We start from the raw sequence: 23,376 nt of genomic DNA on the forward strand, positions 1-23,376 counted from the left end.
TCTCAGGTTTACAATGTGGGCATTAGAGCAGAGGGGCCGGTCACTTGCCCAGGGCCCCACAGCAGCAAGGAGCAGAGGCCAGTCTTGAAGGTGCAGTGTGACCTCAGAGCCACAACGAGACCTCACAGTTAGCGAGGCCACAGCAGGCGTGTGCTCAGTGTTTAAGGACCACTTCTTTGGGAGTAGACGGCGGATGGAGAGGCTGGCCACCTCAGGGTATTGTGGGAAGTGTCCGAACGAGCCTCTGAGCGAGGCTTCAATCACATGGATTGACCCGAACCAGGGGGGCTGTGAGGAATGTGACTGCAAGAGGAAGTGGCAGGACTGGGTCAGGCACAGGAATGCTTTCCACAGCGACATCCTAGCCTTTGAAAATGGGACAGGTCAGACTACAGAGGGCACACCTGGCCCCAGATGAGTGCAAACCCCACCACCTGCATGGTGTTATCCTCTCATCTTCCGAGTGCGCTGTCCATTGTGCCCCGGGAACTGTGGTCTGCTGAAGTTTCTAATAGTTCAGCTTTAAGCTTTTCTACTCCAAGCTCCAGCAGGTCTACTATCCCATAAGCACAGCCTAAATGGAGGAAAAAGGGAAGCAGAGGAATGTGGAGAATCCTCTGTCATCATTAAAACAAGGTGAAGAATGATGCAGGCTTATTGTTGAAACACAAAACAAAAACAATGACACAAAGGTAAGAGGAAGGAAGAGAAACAGCTTGTGACCCCACGGCATTTTGTGTGTCTTTTTTATCTTTCCAAGTGAAAATGGTTTCCTATATATACAGCCTTGAAATTGGATGTTCCTTTTCATCGGTATTCTGCTCAGGGATGCACAGGGATTGGCGAGAGAGCCCAAGGATGGAGGTGACAGTGCGGTCTATAACTAGAGCAGGTGGCATCTGGAGTGCTGGCTGTGTGGCAGGTGTAGGCCAGTCACCCTCTTACCTAGTTCTCCCTCCATCCCCCCAGGAGGTGAGGGCTGTTTCATGGAGTTACTGCCAGGGTGGCTTCGGAGGTGTAGGGACGGGTGCAGGGCCCCTACCGCCCAGGTTAGAGCAGGAAGCAAGCTGGGCCCATTGGGCAGCAGGTTCTCATCCTCTGGGCTAAGTGGCCAGTGACAGAGCAGCATTTGCAGAAAACAAAAACAACAACAAAAATAATGGCCTAAAAGGTGTGGGAAGGTTCTGCAGTTTTTGACTATGACTTTACTTGCCTTCAATTTGTTTGTTCATGATTTTCCCCACTTGTATATATCCTGTATGATTGTCTATTTAAGAAATGTCTTTAATGACCCTAATTATTAGATTAGCCACATCCTAAGAAAAGTCTTTTAATCTCTACTGTCACCATCTGAAAAACAGGCTGTGAGAAACGACACTGTGGGGTGGGCTCTCTGACAAGGAGGCTGGAGGAACGGGCGAGGGCCACCGTGTGGGTCCCTGCGGCCCAGCAGGAGTGCGGCCTGCTCTGGATGGACGGGTGTAAAGATCCCCAGTGGGACCGGGAGGGACCGGAGCTTTGTAGTAGGGTGGGTCCAGCTGCAGGAAATAGATCCTGAGGTCAGATCTTTCCCAGGCTGAGGGGGTGGGGCAGAGGGATGCAGCAGGACTGCAGTGAGGCACCATGGTGTTGGAAGGAGAGCAACCCCAGGGCACCATAATCAGGTGTATGGGGAGGTGAGAGGAGGCCGGACCATAGGAGTGGCTGGACTGGAGGGAAAAGTGCAGAGAGTGACAGTGTGGCAGTGCCAGGGGTGAAGGCATAGTGCGCATGTCCCTTGGTGAGTTATGATGGTAAGAAAAGTAAAGATGCACTTGGCCTTGTCTGCCAGGAAAGAGAGGGTAAGTCTGTAAAAGTCCATAAAAATGCTGCACTGCCACCAGCTGTGGGTATGCCGTGGCCACAAAGCACACGGTGAGGTTCAGATCCTCAATGACCCTGAAGCTGGTGGGCCGCATGGGGTCCGGCTGGGAGCCTCTGTCCAAAGTGGTGTCAGAGGCTCCTGAGCCAGCACGGCTGACATGGCAGACGGTCTGTGCATGCCTGTCTACTGGGCTAGGGCCCGGCTCCTGAACGGCCATTCTAAAAAAGGGGCCGATCATTCTCCTGCTCCCTCCCTCCAATGCCCCTGCCATCTCCTCATGGGACCATGCCCCATTCTCAGTCCTCACTTTCTTCTTACAGCCAGACCTCATCAGTCTCCATGGTGCTCACTGACCACCCCCTGGGGAGTGCTCCCCATCACAAAGCTCCAGCCAGGGTGGGCTTGTGTTCAGTTCTGGGCTCACTCCACAGGCCTGATTTATGGCTGGCGTACCTAACCGTTCGTGTAGAGTCAACATGGACTGCACAGGCCATGCTGGACCACACTGACCTTGTCCCCGGTCTGACCATCCCTTGGACATGCCAGGCTGAGAGGAAGAGGTGGTTTGTGATGCTGGGATGTGGGCCTCGGAACCCTCCGGGGCTGAATTCCTGACCCTGCAGGGCCCCCGCCTATCACTGTGAGAGCCATTCATATGTGAGGTCCAAGGACTTGCCCACATTTGCTTCTCAGACAAAATGGAGATAATACTTTTATAAGATTGTTAATAAGAACAGTAACTGCCTCCAGATTCGTCCCATCAGGCTGCAGTGACCAACCAAGCAGAGAGAACCAGGTGGGTGTGCAGTGGGCAGGCCTCTCACCACAGGCAAAAATACGTGGAGGGAAAGCTGAGCACTGTGGCTCCCTCAGACAGCGGACAGACTGGGCGGAGGCAGGTGTGAAATGTCCTGCAGGTGTACCCTACAAGCCAACGAGAGAGCCGATGGCGCTGCAGACACGCAGGGGCAGCCACGGGGAGCCCGCCTCATTAGAAAGCATGTTGGGTTTTTAATTCTGATGGCATCTGTTCAGGTCCTGCCAGGTGCCAAGTGGGAGGTGCCACTGTGGCACCTGCTCTCCCACGCTGCCTGCTGCTAGTCCAGTCTCGACACGATGCCTGAGCCATCCCGCTGGGGAAACTGGCCAGAGTGTGGCGCACTGCTCAAACCTAAGATTTCGTTCGCTGTGCTGATCTGGGCTTGCTCTGTGCCAGAAGCACAGCCAGGGAACCAGTGTGCAAGCCACAGCTGAGACCACAACTTGAAAGCAACTGTACCGGAAGGTAAAACTCTACCCCGGGATTTCCATCTGCTTTGTCCCCAAGAACCCATGTCATTTAGGTGCCATTTATGAGATCATATGATACTTGCCTTATTCCTATGAATATCTTTGTGATCCCTCCAACTTTGTTCTTCTTTCTCAAATTGTTGTGGCTATCTGGGGTCTTTTTTGGTTCCTACAAAGCTATTGTAATCAAAACAGCCTGATACGTCACAAGAACAGGCATATAGAGTTATAGAGCAGAGAGTCCAGACATCAACCCACCCCAATATGGCTAATTAATATTTGACAAAGAAGGCAAGAACATACAATGAAGGAAAGACAAGTCTTTTCAATAAATGGCGTTGGGAAAACTGGACAGGTACCAGTAAAATAATGAAACTAGACCACCAACTTATACTATATACAAGAATAAACTCCAAGTGGACAAAAGACTTAAACTGTAAGTTGAGAAACCATAAAAATCCTAGAAGAAAACAGGCAGTAAAATCACAGATATCTCACATAGCAGTATTTTCACCAATATGTGGTGTAAGGTGAGGGAAAGGAAAAAATAAACAAATGGGACTACAACAAAATAAAAAGCTCCTGCACATCAAAAGAAACCATCAACAAAATGATAAGGGAACCTACCATATGGGAGAACTCAGTCAATGATATATCTAATAAAGGGCTAATTTCCAAACTAAAGTACTCATACAACTCAACGCCAGGAAGACAATCCAATTTTAAAATGTGCAAAGGACCTGAATAGACACTTCTCCAAAGAGAACATGACCAATTGAGCATCTTTTCATGTGTCTAAATCACTAATAATTAGAGAGATACAAACTAAAACTACAATGAGGAATCACATAATACCTGCCAGAATGGCTACCATTAATAAATAAGTGCTGGTGAGGATGTGGAGAAAAGGGAACCATAGTACACTGCTGGTGAGAATGCAGACTGGTACAGCCACTGTGGAAAACAGTATGGTCCTAACCAGTTTGGCTCAGTGGATAGAGCATTGGCCTGTAGACTGATGGTCCTGGGTTTGATTCTGGTCAAGAGCACATGCCTGGGTTTCAGACTTGATCCCCAGTAGGGGGCATGCAGGAGGTAGCTGATCAATGATCCTCTCTCATCAATGTTGTTTCTATTTTTCTCTGAAATCAATTATATTTTTTTTAATGAAAAAAATATGGAGTTAACTCAAAAAATTAAAAATGCATCTGCCATTTGACCCACTTCTGGGAATATATCCTAAGAAACCCAAAACACCTATCAGAAAAGATATATGAACTCCTATGCTCATAGCAGCATAATTTACAATAGCTAAAAAAGAAGGATCTCTTACCCTTTGAGACAACATGGAGGAACCTGGAGACACTATGATAAGTGAAATAAGCCAGTCAGAGAAAGGCAAGAATCATATGATCTCATAAATGGAATCTAAACAACAAAATAAACTTACAAACAAAACAGGTCCAGAGGAATGGATGCATGGAACAGAATAACAGGTCGTGGGGGTGGGGAAGGAGACAGGAAGAAATTAGCCAAAGAATATACCGTATTTTTCGGACCATAAGACGCACCAGTTTTTAGAGAAGGGAAATGAAGAAAAAAAGATTCTGAAACAAATAGTGTCCTAAAATATTTTATGTGCATTAAAACCCAACATCACAGTCATAAACACATGTAATCAACCCTGTAAAGTAAACAGCAGCATTTAGAACCATTTTAGAGCCGGGCAAGCACACAGAGACCACACAGAGCCGGGCAAGTAAAAAAACTTTTTTTTTAAAGTATATGTGTAGGCTATATTTGGGCCATAAGATGCAGGGACCTTTTCCCCCCACTTCAGGGGGGAAAAAGTGCGTCTTATGGTCCGAAAAATATGGTATGCATCACCCATGGACACAGACAGTAGCATGGGGAAGGCATGGGGCAGGGATTGGGTAGAGGGGGGAAAGGGGGGGCATCTGTAATGCTGTCAACAAAAAAATCAAATGAAAAAAAAACAGAAAGACCCAGCGGTTGTGCCTTCATCTGTTAGGTGAGTGACTGCTCCAAACTTGCGAGGCTCAAATGAGATACATGTAAGGCGCTGAGAGAAGGCGCTGCAATAAGCATGTTTTAGAGATGAGGACCCACTCGAGAAGTAAGGGAACTGAGATCCCACAACTTAGCACTGGCACGCCCCCCCCCAACCCCCTCCCTTCATGCCGCCTGTCACCCTGCTTCTGACAGTTCCTCTGGATATACCAGGTACACGGGGCCAGCAGAAAACAGCGCAAGGGAGAGCAGCCACCACCCTGGTTCAAATCCTGGCCCCCATACCTGCTGAGGGACCTTGGGGTAGCTACTCCAGCAACCCGAGCCTCAGGTTCCTCATTTCTTAAATGGGTAAACACAATGGTAAGTCCCCTCAGAGCCTTTTGTGGAGAAGTACTGAGGCCACCACACTTAGCTGGAAAGAGGCAAAGGAAGGTGCACTTCCTCGCTCTCTGCACAGGTCCTAACAGTGGACTTGCTAGTCAGTCAAAAGGAGGTTTCTCCGTCGACCGCATCCTATACAGAGAGCAGGCTAACAGGCTGCAGCCCTTACAGACCTTGGGGTGCCCCTGTTGAGAGAGGAGCTAAGCAGGGACCAGGAAGGCCTGGTTTGGAGTCTCAGGTGAGTCACTTAATTGGTGGAGCCTCACCCTGCCTCCTGTGGACAGCAAATGCAGCCCCATCATGGGGTTAGCACGGGAAGGGTCTCCTAGCTCTGCCTGGGTGGCTGTCTCCAGGCCTAAGCAGCGACTTTGGGACCAAAGCCACCTCCCCCGAAACCTGCCTGACGGTACCCCAGTCACTATAGGCCAAGTGTCCTTAGACCCAAGGAAGAGATTTCACTTCCTTCACCCCTTGTAAATGGCAATTCTTTCAGTTCCTTACACCAACATCCCAACTCATCTCCTTCCCTCACACCCACATTGGCTCATTTGCAAATCCTGTCCACTCTACCTTCAGAATACATCCAGATCCTGGCTGCTGCTCACCACTGCCCCTCCCAGCCTCACTCAGTCACCATCATCCTTGACAACAAAGCTCCCATTTCACTCCAACAGGCTCCCACAGTCCTCCCCAGACTCACCCCCACTGCTCTTCTTCCTTCACTCTGCTCCTGCGGTACTGGCTTTCTTGCTGTTTCTTGCGCACACTGCCTCAGGGCCTTCGCACTTGCTGCTTCCTCTGCCCCACTCAGTTCCCTGCTCTCCACACTGTGTCAAACTCTTTGTGGCCTTCCCCAACCTTAGATAGCACAACCCCACACACCCACCTCAGGATGTCCTTCCCTGTTTATTTTTATTTAGCATGTACCACCTGACTAATGGCTATCTCCTCCACCAGAATGTCCATTAAGGCAGGGACTTTGTTTTATTCACTGGTGAACTATCAGTAACTGAAATGGTGCCTCACATAGTAGGTGCACAGTAAATATGTGCTGGTGAAAGGGATGGACAGAGGAATTCCTGCACATCATGCCTGCTTGGATCCTGGCTGCTCTCCTGGCCCAGCCAAAAGCAGCTGTGCTCCCTCCCGGAACTTAGACAGATCCTGGGAGAACCAAGCCAGCCTCTTACCTTCAGGTGTTTAGAATAATTTAATCTTCATTTTTACGTACTTTGAAAGCAGCCCTAATAGTTTATATTTAAAATGTCCTTTAATAAAAAATGCATGCATAGGAGACAGCTGTGCAAATGTCTCTATAATTTTCTCATCGTGTTTGCTTAGTTTTCCAGTCAAAACAACAGCCTGAATCGCAGTGGTTCTAAGAAATAAAGATTTCCCCCTTTGTTCTTTATAATTGTCTAAAATTATTAATAGACCAATCTAGTATTTATATTCTACTTAATCTGGGTTGAACAAAGGAGGGAGAAGGGAAATTAATTTTACTTGTGGAATTGAGCACCTACTATGTTCCTTGTTGCTTTATATTCACCTTGTCACCATGCTGTGATGTCTGGGTCATTAGTCCCCTTTTATGGATAAAGAAACATGGGATGCAACGTAGAGAACAAACTGTCTAAAGTCACGCAGCCATGTGACAGATTGGGGACCTGAACCCAAACTGCCCCATTCTTAAACTCCTATTTATCTCCCCCCGAGTGCAGAATAAATAAATATCCCCACGTACCTGGGATGCTCAGGCTCTCCCACCACCTCTACCCACCCCCCCCCCCCCCAAGGCCCTGTGATAAGGGAAGCCCCACCTGGCCCAGTACCACACACTGAAGGCAGTGGGTGGGGAGGGTGCAGTGGCTGAAGCCAGGCACCCTGTGTTAGGCTGAGGCTACAATAGCAGGGTCAGGGGCTGGGTGAGGCTGCTGTGCAGGGGAGGAGACCGGGCCTGGTGTGTGCAGGACCTCACACAGAACAGCGCTCAGTGTCTGATGGGGAAGCTAAGAAGAGCCCCCGCGAGCCCAGTGAAGAGAGCTGGTTCCAAAGGCTGTACCTGGTCTCAGGCAGGAATTGGAAGGCCTCATTCCCTTGAGGCCCTGCCTAGGCTCTGATCTCACCCTCTACCACCCCTGACCCTGGCCCACAGCCCCCACTCTCTGGCTCTAGTGTCACATCTCAGAGCAGCTGGCATGGGTCCCTTGCAAAACTTTCAGGCAGAACTGACACCCTTTCCTGGGTCAGGGGGGCATGGTTCACTCACTCCAATGATGGCAATGCCAAGGGGCCACCAATGACACCCACCCCCAGTGCGGGGCCTGTATACAGACACCTGCCATAGCTATGCCTCCTGCCCCATATGGAGCCACCAGGCTGACCTGGAAGCTCCCCGAGGATTGAGACTGTTGGTTTGTCTTCCTAAAGCCTTGCTCATTGCTACAAAGGGGCAGGAGAGGATGAACAAATGTTTTTTAAATAAAGGCATGAATCTCAATGCAGGGGCAATGTTGTCTCCTTTCGCCTTACACCCTTGTCACGGCTATACTAAGATGAGACAAAATAGGTTTTAAATAACAGGTCACAAGAGACAAGGATATTATATATTAATGAAAGGTTCAATACAGCGAGAAGAAATAATTATAAACATTTATCTACCTAATCAAAATCTATAAAGCAAAAACTTGACAGTTAAAGGGAGAAATAGATAGTTCGTCAATAACCTGCTCAGTAATGGAGAGAACCACCAGTGGGAAGACATTAATAGCACAAAAAACCTACTAAATCTTACAGACACATACTAGTACAGAACACGCTACCCAATAACAGCTTTGCAGGTACACATGGAACATCTCCAGGATAGACCATACGTTAGGCCACAAGTTAAGTCTCAACAAATTTAAAAAGATATCACACAAAATTCCTCTCTGACTACTGTGATGAAATTAGATCAATACACTATAAAATTCACAAATTGTTATGGACATCAAATAACATACTCTTAACCAATGGATCAAAGAAGAAATCACAGGGAAATAAGAAAATGCGGTGAAGGGAATGAAAACAAAAAACAACCCACCAAAACTTACAGGATGCAAGTAAAAAAAGCAGTGTAAAGGGGAAATCTGCCATAAATGCTTATATAAAAAACTAGAATGATCTAAAATCAGCAATCTAACTTTACAACTTCAGAACGAGAAAAAGAACAAATTAAACACAAAGTTAGCAGAAGGAGAGATATAATAAAGATGAAAGGAGATAAAATAGAGAACAAAGAAGCAAAAGAAAATTTATGAAATCGAAATTTGGTTCTCTGAAAACATCAAAAAATAAAACTGACAAAACTTTAGCTAGATGGACTAAAAATAAGAGAAAATATTTAAATTACTAAAATCAGAAATTAAAATGGAGACACATTATAATTGATTCCAGGGAAATAAAAAGAACAAGAATACCATGAACAATTATCTATCAACAAATTGGATAACTGAGATGAAATGAATTCTTAGAAACACAAAACCAACTAAGACTAAAGCAAAGGAGTAGAAAACCTGAATAGATTTGTAGTGGGTAAGGAGATGGCACCAATAATCAAACTCATGACCAAGGAAAAGCTGGGACCTGATGGTTTCACAGGTGAGTTCTGCCAACATTTAGAGAACTAAGGCCAATCATCCTCCAACTTTTCCACAGAACTGAAGAGGAAGGAAAACTTCCTGACTCATTCTGAGGCCAGCATTGCCCTAATACAAACCAGACAAAGACACTACAAGAAAAGACAATTATAGACCCACTAGAGGCCCGATGCACAAAATTCGTGCAGGGGGGGGGGGGCAGGGGAGGGGGATGTTCCTCAGCCTTCTCCAATATGGGACCCCTTGAAGGATGTCCAACCGCCTGGGATTGGGCCTAAATAGGCAATCAAACATCCCTCTCACAGTCCAGGACTGCTGGTTCCCAAGCACTGGCCTGCCTCTGCCTGATTGCCCCTAAATGCTTCTGCCTGCCAGCCTGATCAATGCCCCCAATCACTCCCCTGCCAGCCTGATCAATGCCTAACTGCTCCCCAGCCAGCCCAACTGCCTGCAACCCTGATCACCTCCTAACTGCTCTCCCTACAGGCCTGCCCCCCCCCCCCAACTGCCCTCCTCCTGCAGTCCTGCCCCCCTCCCCCAACTGCCCTCCTCTGCTGGCCTGGTCACCCCCAACTGCCCTCCCCTGCAGGCCTGGTCCCTTCTCCCTCTCCCCCCCACTGTCTTCCTCTGCTGGCCTGGTCTCCCCCAAATGCCCTCCTCTGCTGGTCTGGTCATCCCTAACTGCCTTTCCTGCTTCCCTGATTGCCCACAAATCAGGCCTGGTCCCCCCGCAACTGCCCTCACCTGTAAGCCTGATTGTTCCAGCTACCCTCGCTGCAAGCCTGGGTTCCCTCCCCACCACCACCACCTGCCCTCCCTTGCTGGCCTAGTCACTCACAACTGCCCACAACTGCCTTCCCCTGACAGCCCTTGTGTCCACATGGGGGCAGCCATCTTTGACCACATGGGGGTGGCCATCTTGTGTCTTGGACTGATGGTCAATTTGCATATTACTCTTTTATTAGATAGGATATCCCTGAGAACTTAATGAAAAATCCTCAACAAAATACTAGCACACAATTCATCAGCATAATAAAAGGAATATATGCCAGGACAAGTGGGATTCATTCCTGGAATGCAGGGATGGTTCAACATACAAAAATGTAATATACCAAGCTATAGAAGGAAAAAACAAACACGGTCATGTTGCTTTTTGACTCATTGGGTCTGGGAAAGCAAGAGAGGTGACCAGCAGGTCCACTGGAGCCTTCCAAAAAAATTCAGCCAAGATTCTTGTTTTTGCATGGTCTGATCCAGAAATATGTCCTCTATATCTGCCCCAGTGTTTCCATCAGTATGAAGGAAACAGGATATAGGCTTCACTAAATTGGACTAAGTATACTTCCCTGAATGGGTCATTTGAGACATCACTTTACCACAGAAACAATGCTAGCTCTTTGTATACAAAATACATTTTAAAAACTTCAATTATGAGTGTTCTGATGTGAATGAAATAGTCATGTGATAATGTAAATCTCCTTTCAAGAAATTACTATTCTCAATGGATTTATTTTTAAAATTTGTGGCATATTTTCTCCCAGTTACATAAAAGTATTCATGCTGAACTCGTAAATGCCAGTTTGTTTGTTTTTGTTGTTGTTGTTGTTTTAATGCTTAAAAACACATATTTTGCTAAGTAAAGTGGCTGCTATATATAGGAACATCCAGCATGTAACCTGAGACAAACTGTCTTATGAGTTGGGGCAGTGACAATAAAACTGTTCAAAAATAGAAAAAAACAACAAAAAACACCCACAACACAACCATATAAATTGATTCAAAATAAACAACAAAATCCAACTCTTTCATGATAAATACTCTTGTGTCTTTAACTTTTGGAGCATAGTCCTGTGCCTGGCCATGTGGTTGGGACTTCAAATAATCCAGCTCAATCCTCTTAGCAACCCCAAGAGGAAGGAACTAGTTAGGGAGGTGACAGAGGTCCAGGGACTCACCCAGGTTCACACAGCTATCAAGCAACTGAACCAAGAGTTGGGCCACACTCTAATGCCTAGTCCATGCTCCTGGTATCAATAATTGCAGCAGCAGAGATGGCAAGAGAGTACACATCACCCCTCCCTATAGCTAACACTCCTTGCTCTGAATTCTTCAAAAACAAATACGAACATCACCCTCCCATGGAAGCCCAGGCATCTCCCAATGGGCCCTTGCTGACACCCTTGGCCAGGGCCTGGCCTGGTTCAGAGCTGGCTGCCCACAAATGCACTCCCCTGCAGGCCTGGTCTCCCGAAACTGCTCTCCCCTGCAGGCCTGGTCCCCCGCAACTGCTCTCCCCTGCAAGCCTGGTCCCCCCAACTGCCCTCCCTTGCTGGCCTGGTCACTCCCAACTGATTGCCCACAAATGCTCTTCCCTGGATCTCGGTTCCACCATCTGGCAGCCAGGTGGCCCACGGGCGGTCACTTCACCTCTCGGGGCTTAATTCTGCCCTTCTTCAGAGGGTGGTAAGGAGGATAATTCTAGTGATAGAGCTCTCAAGAGCTGCTGTGAGAAATACTCAGATTTCCCTGCTGGCCCCAGGGCCAGACAGAATCAGGAAGGGCACCTGTCTTATCAATGCCTGCCGAGCAAACCAAGCCCTGCGGGGCTGGCCTAGGGACGCCCTATGCCACACAACCTGAGAACTCCCTCCAGGGCCTTGTGAGGGACCCGGCCTCCTGAGAATGAGACAGGGGTAGAAAGGAAGTTCCCAGTCGCCACCAATGATGACGCCCCTCAGGTTTTATTGGACCAGTCCTATGATCCCCTCCCACTGTCCCATGCCAGCTCTCCCCTCCACCAGTCTTTTAATGTTTGCTGCCTCACTACTGGCAACCAAGCCCACCTTCCGGACCTGCCCGAGTGTCAGGAGACACGTCTCAGTCTGAGGCTGTGTCTGTGGGTCAGTGAGCCGCAGCCTGCGTGAGGAGGTCCAGGGCTTGGGGATCTGGCCCCTGGCAGATGCGCACACTTCCCCGTCCTTCCTGCCTGTGTTCTGATCAGTGACAATACCGCATTTTAAAGCTGGGGCTGTGGACTTACTCTCCACAACAGCCTCCAGCAGCCAAACCTGGATCTTTGCCCCTAATGACGTGAGCAACAGCGATTCTGTGGCTTTGGAATGGGACATCAGGCTTGGGTCTGAAGCCCAGAGCCTCTGTCCTTTGCTCACGTGACCTTGGCTAAGGCCCTGCCCTCCTGTGTAACAAGAAGGCACCTAATTCTATGTCTGGCACCCAGGACGAATAACACGAGAGTTCCTGCAGAGAGGTGAGGACTTCTCATCCTAGACCTCTTTCCTCCACGTACAGAGGCCTCCAAAGTCTCCACCCACAAGCTGGGAGGAGACCGATGCATATGAGGCCCCTGAGAAATCACCACGAGCAGTCAGAGCAGGCAACCCCCAGTTCATGACTGTATCCTGGCTAACACTCTACCGTTGGACTGCCTGCCACACACAGGCGGACACAAGTCTAAAGACAGGCTACGCCCACAGGAGTGTCAGGCACTCTTCCATTCCCTGGGAGAAAGAAGCTGGGATGCAAAGGTTCCCCACAGAAGCATGGTCTCCTGGCTCGGGGTGTGGGGAAGGCTGGGCCAGAGATGGCACAGCCTCTTACTCAAAAGCGGCCACAGCAACTGGCTGTGGTTTTTACTGACAGCTGCCCAACAGACCCACAGAGGGGACCTGTGTGTCCACCACCTTCTCTCCTTGCAGGGACAACCCCCTCCTGAAATAGGCTCAGTCCATGAGTTGAGGGGCTGAATGCCCCTCCCCTTTTCTCTGGATTCTGCAGGTGTGACTAAGGATTTGAAATGATGTTGCCCTGCATTATCCGGGTGACCCAGCATGATCAAGAAGGTCCTTATAAGAAAGAGGAGGTCAGTCACAGAGCTGGGGGAAGCAGACCTGGAGCGCTTGCAAGGAAAGAGATTTGGCCGGAGCCTCCAGAGGAATCAGCCTGCTGACACTGACTTTGGTCCAGTGCCAATTTTGGACACTGGCCTCCAGAACTGTAAGAAAATAAATTCGTGTTGTTTTAAGCCACCGAGGTTTGTGGTGGTTTGTTACAGGAATCTACTATGGGGGAAATCTTCCTCTCCAGTCAGAAGAGCTGGGATCCCCTTTCCTCTCTGTTACCCTCCTCTGGGCCCTGGACATGGGTGCAGTCATGGAAGTATTTAGCCTTGACCCAATCCTCACATCTTACACAAAAAATCCAGGAGAAAATCTTTGTGACCTTGGTTTAAGTAAAGCATTCTTTGATAAGACATCAAAAGCATGATTCATAATAAGAAAATCTGAGAAGTTGGATTTCATCAACATCAAAGAGTTCTGTTATGCAAATGACACCGTGAAGAAAAAATGAAAAGGCAGGCTACAGACGGGAAGAAAATATGTGCAAATCACCTATCTAATGAAGGACTTGTATGCAGAATATACAAAGAACCATCAAAGCTCAACAGTAAAACAACAAACAACCCAACTTTTAAAAATGGGCACAAGACTAGAATTTCCCCAAAATAACAGAGCTAAGAAAAATAAGAACATGAAGAAATGAGCAATATCATTAGCCACTAGGGAAATGCCAATAAGGTTATGATTAGAGTAGATGCCAAATGCTGGGGAGGGGGCAGGGTATCTGCAGCTCTCTCATGAATCGGCTGTGGGAATGGGCCATAGAACATTCATTCCAGAACACATCTTGGCAGTTTTTTACACTTACCACCCTGCCCTTAGGTATTTACCCCCGAGAAATAAAGCTACGCACTTTTATTAGCTCTACTAGATGTCTGATGCACGAACTTGTGCACCAGTGGGGTTCCTTGGCTTAGCCTGTGGGATCAGGCCAAAACCAGCTCTCTGACATCCCTCGAGGGTCTCAGATTGCAAAAGGTGCAGGCCGGACCAAAGGACCCTGCTGGAACACGATCGAGGCTGGGGAGGAACACGGGAGGTTGGCCAGCCAGGGAGGGGCCGAGGTAGGGCTACAGGGCATGTCTGGCCCAACTCACTCAGTCTTAATCAGCAGGACCCCAGCAGCAAGCTAACCTACTGGTCAGAGTGTCTGCCCTCTGGTGGTCAGGGCACATCATAGCAAGCAGTTGAGCTTTCTTAGCATATCATTAATATATTATGCTTTGATTGGTTGAACAGATGACTGGACACATAGCATATTAGGCTTTTATTATATAGGATTCAAAACTGTCAACAACTAGGAAAACCTAAGTATCTTTGTGAATGGATAAACAAACTCTGATAGATCCATATGTTTATCCACATAATGTGATACTACTCAGAAATAAAAAGAACTAACTACTGATACACCCCACAACGTGGATGAGTCTCAAAGGAATTGTGCTGAGTGAGAAGAGCAGGGGGTTGCTTGCTGTATGACTCCATGCGATGACATGCTCAAGAAGACAAAGCTGTAGCAACAGAGCAGATCAGCCACTGCCAGGGTTCAGGGCTGGGGAGTGTGTGACCACAGGGAGGCACGGAGCTGTCTGTGTGATGGAGCTGTCCTACATCCCGACTGTGAGGTGGCGGTTACTCAGATCTACACGTGTATTAACATGCATAGAACTGAACACAAAAAAGGTCCAATTTACTATCTGCTAGAAGTGTTTTTGTCTTTTGATGAGTCAAGGCAGGCAGGACTTCAATAAAATATTAAGGCCCTAACATGGCCTTTCCGAGAACATAGTGGTGTGGCCCCTCTCTGAGCCCACTGCTGATTTACGAACCATCTAGGCTCCAATCATTAGCCTTCCTTCCATTTCTGACTAGTTGAAATATCATTTGCAGAATTTCACAGTTGTGCCCCCACCCCACCCACTCATCCCCTTTCACACATTACTTAGGATAAGCTATTCATCGGTGGTGGTTGCAAAACCAGCCCCAATTACTCACCCCTCTCTGTGTCGTGTCCTTGGCCATGTGACTCTGAGGTGCCCTCCTACTCTAACCCTGGTCTCTGCCTTGGGACTTGCCTTGGCCAATGGGATGTTAGCAAACATGACATCGTCAGAGCTTGGAAAGTGATTCAATGATTGGGCTTTCCCGGCTCTTACTCTCTGCTACGCATTCCCAGGCTCGCCCACTGGGCCTGGACCAGGCCCTCCTGGACCAGTAGACAGGTGGCTGCCCAGACATGGAAGCCAATGAGCCCAAATCAGCTGAGCCCTCAGCCCACCACCCAATGCATGAGCAGCATGTCCTCGTGACTGAATGTCGCTGAGCACACAGTGGTTTATGACCACTAACGGGGCTGTAGGTAACTGATACATAACCCAACACAGTAACTGTTCCCATAATCACTCCTAGACAGCCTTCCAAAGTGAGGGCAATGCTGGATCCCGTGAAATCGTTCGGCCCACTGAGAAGAAAGCTATTTCAGAGGTGGATTATACTTTGGTGGGATGAGATAGGGGTGCAGTTAGAGAAGGGTTATCACCATTTCTTTTACTAACCCGAAATAGGACGGAGGTTGCTGTGCCCAAAATAGCCCAACCTGCTTCCCAGGCTCCAAACTGCGTTTTCAGATGCTCTAATGTTTAAAAATATACAACATGAAGTAGGGCAAGCAATTGTAATAATACCTGAGCTTTCAGCTCAAATAATTTTGAGACTGAAGTGAGGGTCTGAACAAAGAAGGGAAATGCGCCTGCAGCTGAAATAGCCCGCTGGGAGACGCTCCCACTAGGTGACATTTCACGTAATCCTCTCGGCAAGCTGGCAAGGTCTGTGCTCCTGGCCCCCTTTTATAGACAGGAAAACTGGGGCGTGGAGAAATCAAGGTCACAAGTCCACTGGGTAGCAGAGCTGTCATTTGAACCTAGATCTGTCTGACTCAAAGTCTTGCTTTCAATTTGAATCATAAGGAGATCAGTAACAGAGCTTTGGCTTACCTGCTACAATGAACCTGACTGTCCATCACCCCGAACAGTTACTGGGGTGAAGGGAAGGTCCAATATGTTGGTGGAACCTGGCACTTTGCAGCCTGGTCTCTGGGCTCAGCAATGCAGGGCTTGGCCACGGGGATGCCACCTTGAAGCTAATGAGATCTAAGAGCCTGTCTCCCGGTCAGCCTGACTGAAATGTCAAAAAAAGGAATGACTATGGTGGGAGACTCGTGGGGAAATGTATACTGTCTCCCGAATGCCCTCAGTGAGGGTCTTCCCACTCTCCAAGGTCTGCCCTGGTTGTAAGGGGCCCAGAATGAGCTGTGGGCACTCCTCCTAAAACCAGATTTTATATCTAGAAACCGGATATATCTGCCCTCTCCTGAAAAATGCACACATAGCAGTCATCGACTGGGTGAGCAGTGCCGGCCCTCAGACAGACTCTGTGAGCTCCACGCCCACCCTCCCTGCTGTCACACCGTCAGGCTTCACCCCTTAAATGACCGCCTCTTTCCTACAGGCGCCTGGGTCTGCCACGGACCCAGTCCATAGGGGTACACCTGGATGTGGCTCTGCCAACCCAGATGCTGGGAAGGTGCCAAGCATCAACAGCAAGATGCTGAAGGATCACGCAGCAGGTCAGGAGGGGCCTCCCCGGGGGGAAGTCTGGCCAATGAGGGGTGTCAGTCCTGGTGGAAGCTACTTCCTCTCCCAAACAGCAGACCTGATTAATGAAGGTGGGGTAAGGCTGGGAGCTAAGAAAGCCTCATGGAAAAGGCTGCGATGGGGAAAAGGTTTCCTCTCCAGCTTCCTCAGGCCTGTCCATGGACCCCTGACGTGGGGGAGGCATCCATGCCTGGCCCTCTGTCGTGTCCAAATGAAGCACCAACACATCGGAAAAGGGCCTCTGACCTAAGCTATCCCAGACCCGAGTGCCTACAGTTCCTGCCACTGACGTGAACGTCCAGGCAGAGCTGTGCACAGCACTCCTGACAGAACAAACCCCCCACCCATCACCTCCGACACCTACAGGCCCAGCCCCTGGGAAGCCTTTCAGAGGCAGGGCACTTCTAAGTAGGGGGGGGAGAGGGGGAGAGGAGGAGAGGAGCGAACCCCTTCCCACTGGGAGGCATGGGCGGGGGCTGCCAGGCTCTGCTTCCCCACCGCAGCCCTCAGTGGCTGGTGCACAGTGCTCTCACGCGAAGAGGGTGACAGTTGTGCTATACCACCTGCTCCGTGGTCCCAGCCAACTTGGCAGCAAAGGATGACAGCTTGCTATTCTTGATGCTCTGAGACTAGCTGCTAATTCTGCTGGAGGCTTCTCTGGGAAACACTTCCCCTCACAACCGACCCAGCTCCCTCCAGCTCCTCTTCCCCCCATTTTCTCCCCCCCCTGTGCGGGGCTGGTGCCACACCGCCACCCGATCCCCAGCTCCCTTATTCCCTGGGCTCTCTCCCCACCCCCCAATCCCAAGTTTATGTCAGGAAATTGTACCCCAAGGAGTGGGTGCAATCCCAAATTCCTGAAAGAGATGACTCTGGGATTTAAGAGCACAAAGCCAGAATTCCCCAAGTCATAATTTAGAAGATATTCCCAACATTCTTCATACTATGTATTCATTATTGTGGAAAACTAGAATGATTTGCTTAACAAGTAGGAAATATTTAGCTTGGTGGTATTTGCAAAGAATCGTAGCCTGGAGCAAATATTCAAACACTGGGAAACACCAGTGAACACTGGTGGGTACTTTCAAATGACAATGCACACAACCTCTTGTCCAAATAGAAATCGTATAATCCAAAACTTGTTATTTCTTGGACTACCCCTCACATCAAGTATGTCATGCACGTAAGTTTATTAGTATTTATTTTATTTGCAGGAAGGCTCATTGTTTGCAGCAGACAGAGCCAGAACACACACTGGTAACAGGGCAGCAGCGGAAAAAGCAAGACTGACTAATGGGATCGTGACCATTTCCCTCCTACAGCTCCCGTCCTGGTTCCTGGAAATGCTGGCCTTCGCCTCCAATTCTGTGTCCGCTCTCCTTGCTCCCACGTCTCTCTCCTCCGTGTGGATTCCTTCAAACCATGAATGTTGATTACTGCACTTAATTTGCACAGAATTATAATACTGTTTCCTGATTTCTTGGCTGATTTTCCTGAGATTTAGAAACATCATGTTTCCAACCTGACGACCTGATGCTGAGCTCAGAGTATGCAATCCTAGCGCCCGTCACACCTCTCTCATGCTGGGCTCCCAACCTGCCCTCAGGGCCTCACAGAGACCAGTTCCTGAACCCAACCCCTCATTTCACGTCCCCTGCCTCCAAACCAGTTCTCCTCACCCTCTTCACCATCATTCCCCTAGACTTCCCGCCTCAGAAATTTGGCAGCAGCCCCTTCTCTCTGGGCTACTATGAAAGCCCCCTACCCAACCTCCATCCCGCCACCCAGCTGCCAGTGCGAGCCCCCTGTAGCACAGACCTGCTCTCAAAGGCCTGCCAGGGTTTCCCTTCTCAGAGACCAGGATGGAAATGCCCTTGGACCTGCCACCCTCAGGGCCCCACCTTGCTTTCCAGAACAGCCTGACCACACGGGGAGCGCCTGTTCCCTGGCCACGGTAGAGGATGACATGAGCTCCTTGAACTTGGCAGCTGTTCTGCACATCTGGAAAGAACAGCTCCCCCATCTTTGTCTCTGAAAACTGCATACCATATGGGTATGGGCTGGTGGGGTTTCTGATGCCTGAAAATTTTAAAATGGCACATGCGATTGGAGCCAGAATCACTCCTAAAAACCAGTCCTACAGACCTACCTGCGGAAACCTGTACCTACTGAAATGTTCCTGGCAGCCCTGTCAGAGGGGAAAACATCTTAAATGTTCAAAGAGAGCAATGGTGAAACGAGTTACAAAACAGCCACTGCAGTGGATACCATGTCGTTTTTCAAAAAGAATGAGTCAGCTTTATAAATCAAAAGGCAAACGACCGAACACTGTGCGGAGGGCGGCTTTGGCTAACGTAAGTATCGGCAATTTCTGCAGTTACATAAGGGACCGGCGGTGATCACGGGTGGGGGTGGGGCACGATGCCCAGCAGAGGGCGTGTGACGTGGATTTCATCTTGCATCTTTCTGCAGTGCTTCAGAGTTTTTAATACCATAAGTTTATCACTTCCCCCAAAACGTCTGCTCCCGGACTCTCCTTCCCCCGGGCTCCCTTTCTGCTGGTGAAGACAGTTACACACACAGCGTACTATGCGGGAGGGCTGCTAGAGCCTGACACACTGCTCAGGTGACCCTCACGGCCACCCCATCCGGTGGTCGCTACTGATGTGTCCACTGTACAGGTGAAGACACTGAGGCCTCGGAAAGCCCGAGTGACCTTCTAGGGGCCACCCAGCTAGTCCATGGCAGGGAACTCTGACACAGAACTAGGCACTCTGCAAATTCCTGTGGATATAAAAAAGATGTGCCGCCTCGTGGTATCATGACCTATGCAGATGTTGGCCCCTGAGTGCTGGGCCCACGCTTAGTCACCCGGGCCCTATAAAGAGTACGTGCTTAATGCATGCTTGTTGACTTGAATACAGTTTATACCAAGCATCTTGAGGCATCTGGATCTCTGCCTGGTCTAGCAGGAGGCTGCAGGTCCTAGAAGTCCTCTTCTCTCACACCTGGCAGCCAGTCCTCGTCACAACTGCTCACCACACTGCCTTCTCGTTACCCTGGCCAAGTCACCAACATCTCCTGCCAGGACCCTAAAAAAGCCCCTTGAAACCTGCCCCTCCAATTCCATTCCGTATCCCACACCCAGACATAAACCAGGCCATGTCACACCCTGCCCCAAACCTTTTGGTGGTTTCCCAACTGACCTAGAATAAATTTCCATCACTGCTACGGCCTCTGAGGCCCTACCAATATATATGGTCTGGCCCTGGCGGCCTCCTCCTGTATCACTGCCCTGCTTTCTCTGTTCTGGCCACACTGGCATCACTGACACTCAGCTTGTTCCTGCCGCAGGGCCTTTGCACTTACTATTCCCTCTGTCTGAATGCCCTTTCCCAAGAAAACCACAGGATCTTCCCTCAGCCATCATGGGAAACACCCCGTGTGATTCTCTAGTCTCTAGTAGTCCATGACTTTTCTTCAAATTCATTGATCAGTATATCATGTGGTTATGTGCCCATTTTCCACCCCCTAGTGTAAAGGCAGAGGATTTTTTGCTTTTTTCTGTTTTGTTCTCTGCTATGTCCCAGGCACTAAGCAGTGGCTGGAAGGAAGAGATGTTTGCTGAGTACAGGCCCCTCTGGGGGAACTGTCCATGTATCACTCAGCAGAGTTGCTCTGGAGATGTATCAGGTTCCCTCCCTCTTTCTGGAAATTGTAAAAGCCGCGCCCACCACCCTCTTCCTCCCTGGCCCCCTCTCTGTGGAAGTGGCCTCTCTTGCCATCACCCCCATGAGAAGAAATGGCGGAAACAAGACACAATCCCTGTGACTGATGGGCTGCCTAGGAGACAGGAGGCTACCTGAGGACCAGAGAGGAACGCTGTACCCTCATCACTTTCAGGAGTCATTCATCTCAATCTCCTTGGGTGGGAGCCCTGTGGATCTGGGGCCAGCACCCTGGAGAATGAATTTTCCGATGCATCTCTTAGCCCATTTACATGTCATCCCTCCAGGTGACAGGGGAATAGGGGAAGGGGCCTCCTGTAAGGACCTTCCAAGGAAGGAGGAGCTGATGTTTCCTGCAGAGAGAACTGGCCCCTCCATCCTGGCCAGCCCACGGCCACCTCCCTGGGAGCCAGAGCTCAGCTGTAGACCCTGAGTCACTTCATCCAGAGCTGGAGAAACTGTAGGGGATGGAGGGAGAGAGGGACGGGCTTGCAGAAGAATGCATGCATAACAGTTACCCAACAAATCAGGGATGCTGGCCCTTCTCCCTCCACTCACTAGGAAAGTCAGGCTCAGAGGCGAATCCTGGCCCAAGATCACCTGCTCAGCGGCGGAGCTGGGACTATGGCTGACACTGCCTCACCACACTTTCCATCTGGCTGGCACGGGTCTCAAACTCACCTGCCTACGAGGGCCAGCCTGCTGGTGTGAATCAGGGACCCCAGCCACGGGGAGAGGCCGGAAAGGGCCAGACTGGGGGTATTATCTCACTGAAAGTCACTCACATTTACAGTATATATAGATGCCCTTCAATTCCATACAGGCTAGGCCATTTCACCCCGAGCTAAACCCCTGCTCCCTGGGAGAACACGGCAGCTCATATTTCAGCAGAACACACATGTCTCCACTGTGAGAGTGGATGTGGCAGCAGGGCGGGCAGGCGTGGGGAAGACACCCGCCACACTTTCTCTGCCAGTCCAGCTGGGGATCTGTGCAGTGACCTACATTACTCTCCCTCCACCCCCGGACACTCTCTCCCCTCAAGAATGGCAGAACACGATCCATTTCCCAGGCATCGGTCCCCCCCAGCCTCCCCCCATGGAGAAAGCCCGTTTTATTAACACGCTGAATGACAGCATGGCAAATCATTCCAGCCCTCACTGATTTGTGGGCCAGTCCCCAGCACGAGTTCTTGGAACCAAGCCTCCCTTCATTATGGTGCTTTCAAAAGCACACCGGACATTTCCCTCAGTGCCTGCTCCCATCTGCCACGTGGCACGTCTCCGTGGACACCTTCCTCCGGAACGCCAGGGCAACGCAAAGAAGATGGGGCTCCCCGAAGAAGAAGGTGTTAGGGGCCTGCCATCCACCCACTCCCCATTGTGGTGGGCGGACGCTGGTCCCCACCTGGGCCACACTGATGGACAGAGTTCAAAATGGAAAAGAAGCAGCCGCTTCCTACTGGCCTACTTTCCAGGGCAGACTGCGGCTGGTGTGAGCAAGAAGGCAATGGGAGGCAGAGAGATTTGGAGAAAAAATTCAACCTGCTGATTCTTCAACAGATCTGTGCAGCTGGCACAATACGGGGAAGTCCTGGTGCCCCTTGCAGAACAGAAGAAATACTGACACAGAAAAAAATGAGCTGGAAGGTGTGTGCAAAGGCAAATCCATCTAAGATTGAACTCTAGGCTGCACAGCCTGAAAGTTTTAAGGAATATTTATGAAAAAAGAAAATCAAAACAACCCACACACCACCACAGGAAACTCGACCACAGGCTTCTCTCCCCGGCCCATCTCCCCCTCTCACCACAAACTGGACAGGGAACAGCTTTCCTGAAGGTAGCAGTGGACGAGCTCACAGAACATGCGAGGGAGCACAAGGGTGAGCCAAGTGCATCATGGGGAACATGCACAGTCTGGGCCTCACATCAAACCCTGCAGGAGAGACGTCTGCGCAGTGCGTAAGAGGAGGGCTGCAGGCAATGTGACTGAGTGATGACTCACAAGGAAGGCTCTGCTCTGAGTCCAATGGTCAGGGTGGGCTATGAGGAGACAGGGTAGCACTGTCAGGCGGGGCTGTGGCCAGTGGGGTGGAGTGGGAATGGCCATGGGTATTTGTTGCCTCAGCTGGCAGAACACTGCACCACACAGTAACTTGGCTAAGCACCTGGCATTACTCCTCACAGCTCTGGAGGCTGATGTCTGAGGTCATGGTGCTGCTGAGCCGGGTCCAGGAGAAGGGGGCAGCCTTCCCTGCTTGCAGGCAGCTGCCTGGCACTGTGCCCTCACGTCTCCTCCTCCTCTCACTGGGCACTATGGCAGCATGCCCCGTCACCGCAAAAGACCCCAAATGCCATCCGGTGGAGGGCAGGACTGCAACATATGAATGGGAGGGGTGCACAAACACCCACTCCATAACAAAGCGTGACCAATTCTCATTTTCAAGAGGAGCTTGATATTTGATTTTTAAAAATCTGATACCTAATGTTTGCTGTTGGCAATATTTCAATTAAGAAAAACAAATAACAAAACCCTACTGGACTGGTCGAATAAAGCAGGTCCAAGGGCCAGGCTCAATCCACAGGTTGTGGGCTTGTCACCCAGACCCCAAAACGTGGGCCCTGGCACCAAATGGCGCAGGCTGCCATGTGCAGGTGAGTGACCCTGGGGACAGACAGGTCACCCTCAGTGCCTCACTGTCCTCACCGGTACTAACTGGAATTTTATGAAGTTGTCCTCTGATTGACAACATTGTAAGGTCCCACCTAAGGAGATGGAGACACAGTGCCCACCGGGTCGGCCCTCAGGGAGACCAGGCAGGCCAACGTTCAGCCAGTGCCCACAGCACGTGCCCACCGGACGCAGGTGTGG

At 49.8% G+C, this 23,376-nt stretch overlaps 1 protein-coding gene across 7 annotated transcripts in view; it reads right to left on the reverse strand.

Annotated features, from left to right (window-relative positions):
• Nucleotides 1–23,376, reverse strand: part of SNX29 (sorting nexin 29) — a 413,174-nt gene that overhangs the window by 15,092 nt on the left and 374,706 nt on the right. Inside the window, exon 22 of one of the 7 annotated variants that reach the window (XM_045571683.1) lies at nt 17,968–18,190. The exons of the other annotated variants lie outside the window; for them this stretch is intronic. Coding sequence (XP_045427639.1) covers nt 18,094–18,190 — 97 coding nt within the window. The 3' untranslated portion in view covers nt 17,968–18,093. Of the gene's footprint in view, nt 1–17,967; nt 18,191–23,376 lie in introns of those variants that run through there. 7 annotated transcript variants of the gene reach the window in all.

The sequence above is a fragment of the Pipistrellus kuhlii genome, unplaced genomic scaffold (assembly GCF_014108245.1).
Source record: "Pipistrellus kuhlii isolate mPipKuh1 unplaced genomic scaffold, mPipKuh1.p scaffold_m20_p_4, whole genome shotgun sequence".
Taxonomy (NCBI): domain Eukaryota; kingdom Metazoa; phylum Chordata; class Mammalia; order Chiroptera; family Vespertilionidae; genus Pipistrellus; species Pipistrellus kuhlii.